Here is a 4,019-nt window from a genome sequence, read left to right on the forward strand (position 1 = left end):
ATCACTAAATTTTCTGTTATGGAAGTGTTATTTGTAAATTTGTATTTCTGGGACGTAAAAAGGAGAAAAACACATATTATGGCAATTATGGGTCTTATTCGTTGCCATGGCAACCGCGATGTCATTTTACTCTACGTAATTAAATACTTTAGGATTTTACCTTTAAGAAAATATATAGGCTGCTTTATGTAAAAGTGACTAGAAAATGTCTAAATTTCTATTCGACCCTTTTTAGTCAATTTTGCAGTAAAACGCAAAATCTCTGGTAGTTAAAGGTTTAAGGACCTCATAGAACATGTAACACACTTGGTTACATAACTGTAAACTTCTTGATACAAGTTTGGCCAGTAATACTTTTGCCTAATAGAGTCAAATGTTTTGTCAATTCCCATATGCCCAACATCGTCATGGTATTGTTTAATGACACCATCCCTGTAGTGTTGAGGAACATACAAGCGTACGATAGGATCATGGTCCAAATTTGTTAGGAAATACACAACATCATCTATTAGCATGTATTTACTTAACATTGTTTTATCGGCCCTTCCTTGTAAGATGGTATTTTTGATTTTTAATATTTCTGGATCTTTGATTTGTTCTTTGATCATGTCAACATTTTCTTCATTTAAAATTTCAAGGTCATTTTTGAAAGGTAGATCTGGTCTTTCAAGTTCGCAACTAGCGTATTGTTTAGAATCAAAGGAATTTGAATCCAAGAAATTTATTTCAAATGTCTTATTATTTACATCAGGGTCAACAAATTTCTCGTTTTCCTCTTTATTCATTTCAGGATCGTCTGGCAATCTCGACAATAAATCTGCGCACGTATTTTCTGTTCCTGCGATGTACTCTATTTTACAATTGTAGCCAGCTATACTCAGAGCCCAAAGTTGTATCTTTTTGTTTTTCATTGGCGCTTCCAATAAGTATTTCAACGGCTTATGATCTGTTTTTATCACAAACTTTGCATTGTGTAAGTAGTGGTCTAGTTTTTGTAACGCGTAATGAATTGCGTATGCTTCTTTTTCTACAGTTGACCATCTCGTCTGAGTATCGCTCAGTTTGTTTGACAAATAATAAATTGGCTTTTCATTTTTAACCCCATGAATGACGTCATCGTGTTCATCTGTTTCTTGAACCAAGCACGCCCCTATTGCTTTGTCAGAAGCATCCGTATACAAAATGTATTCCTTGTTTAAATCTGGATAGGCTAACAACGGAACCACGGCTAAACTTTCTTTTAAGTAATCAAACGCTCTTTGAGACATTTCATTCCATTTGAATTTTGCATACTTTTTTGTTAAGTCAATTAGTGGTTCGGCTATTTTTGAAAAGTTTGGTATGAACCTTCTGTAATAGCTACACATCCCTAGAAAACTTCTCACATCTTTAACACAGTTTGGTACAGGCACATGCCGAATCGCTTTAACTTTATCTTCGTCTGGTTTAATTCCGTTTTTATCAATAACAAAACCTAGATATTTTGTTTCATTTTTCAGAAAACTGCATTTTTTCAGTTTTAATTTCAGTCCATGTTGCCTAAGCCTATCAAACACATTCTGAATATGTTTTATGTGATCTTCATATGTTGCAGAATAGATCAACACATCGTCAAGATAAGCGGTAGCATAGTGTTCATAACCTTGAAGAACCTCGCTCATTAATTGTGAAAAGATTTGTGGAGCATTACATAACCCAAATGGCATTACATTGAATTCAAATAAACCTCTGTGACAAGTAAAAGCTGTTTTTTCTTTGTCGGCTTCATCCATAGCAACTTGCCAATAACCGGATTTAAGGTCTAAGCTTGACACAATTGGACCATACCGTACATATAAATACTATATATTAACTTTTTAATATATATATTAACTTTTTAATATATGTTGTGTTTCTTATATTTGATTAATAAGGACATATGTGTATAAGGCATAATAATCCTGATATGTCCTTGAGAGCCATTTAGGTTTTTATGCACTTTATTTCTATTTACTAATTATGTGTTTAATGTAGTCAATATTGTTGTAAATATTAATGTGAATTATTATTGGTCAGTGTTGACGAATTATCACAATTAAATCAAAGATCAATATCTGAGCATTTACGTGGTCAGTATCCATTATTGGTATCTAAATAATTGAATGTATTGGAAAATGACTTGATAACATTAATTGACCACATTCAGAATTGTAATTGAACACTTGATTAAATCTGCAAGAAAATCGATAGAAGCAATTTCATAAATGACTTAGAAGCATTCCAATAATTAATTATTAAACCAGGATCTGACGATTGGAAATATGAAGATATATATATTCGGAGACTGGACAGGCGGAGGACAGATCGAGAGAGAAGAGAACAAGAACTTTAGACAAACGTTTCAGACGTACCACTATACGAACTTTGCGCCCCCCTGTACTAGTTTGGCTTCCAGTGGATATACCAAGTACTTACTCTATAATATTTTAATTGTACCAGTGCTGACAACATTGTTCTAACTGTATATGCATGACGTCTATATTGTGCAACAGTGACATAATAAATATATATATAACCGTATCCAAAGTCGTTGTGTTATAGACGTTCATTTGGTGCCGTGACCAGGATTTGGTTTTGGTTTCGAACGGGTGACCACTGGAATTCGAAAACTGCAGCTTCTTCTCCGTTCTGTAAGTATTTATTTTCTCTGCCATAATCTCTTGTAAAAATGTCTGAGCAAGAATTTATAACTGCTGTAAAGGGTCTTTCAATAAAGATGGACAGTTTAAATCAAAATTTGGGAACTAATCAAATTACACCTTTTGATGGGGATCCAAAATTATTTAAGAGATGGATTAAAGCGATTGAAAAACATGCTTTTCTGGAGGGGGTTCCTGCTGAAAATGTAAAAATGATAGCTTTCAAAACTAGTACAGGGGCGGTCAGTGATTTTATTCAAAGGTATTTCAAGGCAAATCAGAGGGTAGAATGGGATACCCTCAAGGCAGAACTCTCCATGAGATTTGCAGAAATTACAGATTCGCAGCATGCTTTTATGCTGCTGAGACAAGTTAAGCAAGAAAAATTTGAAAATGTACAGATCTTTGCTGAACGGTTGCTCTCCATAGCGGAGGAGGCATATCAAGGTGCTCAAGATATGCGAGTCACAGAAAACCAACTTGTTGGGTTCTTTGTCGATGGTCTGTATTCAGACAGATTAAAAATAAAGGTCATGCGAGATAATCCTGCTACCATGCAGGATGCAATAAATTCTGCAAGAGCCGAATTTAATTTGCAACAAAGGTTTCAATTAAGAACTGGGAGAAATTACTTTGCCCCGGCAACCTTTACGGGAGAACCGATGGAGGTTGACCATTATAGGTATAAGAGGGGAAACAGACATAACGAAGGACAACGACCAAGACAGTTTGTCAAAAAGACATACACCCCGAAGAAAGTTTTAGCAGTTGAGACAAAACGACCTCGCAGTGAAGTTGTATGTTGGACCTGTAATAAAAGAGGACACTACAGTCCTGAATGTCCAAATAAAAAGAGAAAAATTGAAGCTATTAATGCCCTACCAGCAGGGGCTGAAGAAGAAAATTGGGAAGAGTTAAACTAGGAAGCTCCGCCCAAAATGGGACCTTTGGGGGGAGCTATTTAAAGAAAAAGAAATATTTAAAGAAAGAGAAAATTTTTGAAAATGTTAAAAATCTCCCCACTTTGACTGTTAATTCAATAGAAAATCCAAATTCATGTATTATCAAAATTGGGAAAAGAAGATTTAGACCTCTTATAGATACAGGCGCCGCTGTTTCATTGGTTAGTTCAAATGTTTATTGGTCCCTTTCTAATCCTTTTAAACTTTCAAAACCAAAAGTGAATTTGAAATCTGTAAATGGCGCTGATTTGAAAATTGAAGGTTGTACTCAACTTGAATTTGTTGTAGGAGGTCTCACAATGTCTCATCAATTTTATGTTGTAAAAAATATAAACAGGTCTTTTATTTTGGGTAGAGACTGGTTAGTCCAAAATGGTGT

At 34.7% G+C, this 4,019-nt stretch overlaps 1 protein-coding gene across 1 annotated transcript; it reads left to right on the plus strand.

The window, feature by feature from the left end:
• Positions 1-2,707: 2,707 nt before the first annotated feature.
• LOC134281720 (uncharacterized) lies at positions 2,708-3,601 on the plus strand. Its single transcript, XM_062764151.1, has one exon. The coding sequence runs from the start codon at positions 2,708-2,710 to the stop codon at positions 3,599-3,601; it is 894 nt and encodes a 297-aa protein (XP_062620135.1).
• The last annotated feature ends 418 nt before the right edge of the window (positions 3,602-4,019 follow it).

Source organism: Saccostrea cucullata, unplaced genomic scaffold (genome assembly GCF_032062105.1).
Source record: "Saccostrea cucullata isolate Sc308-1 unplaced genomic scaffold, CSIRO_AGI_Scuc_v1 ctg398, whole genome shotgun sequence".
NCBI lineage: Eukaryota > Metazoa > Mollusca > Bivalvia > Ostreida > Ostreidae > Saccostrea > Saccostrea cuccullata.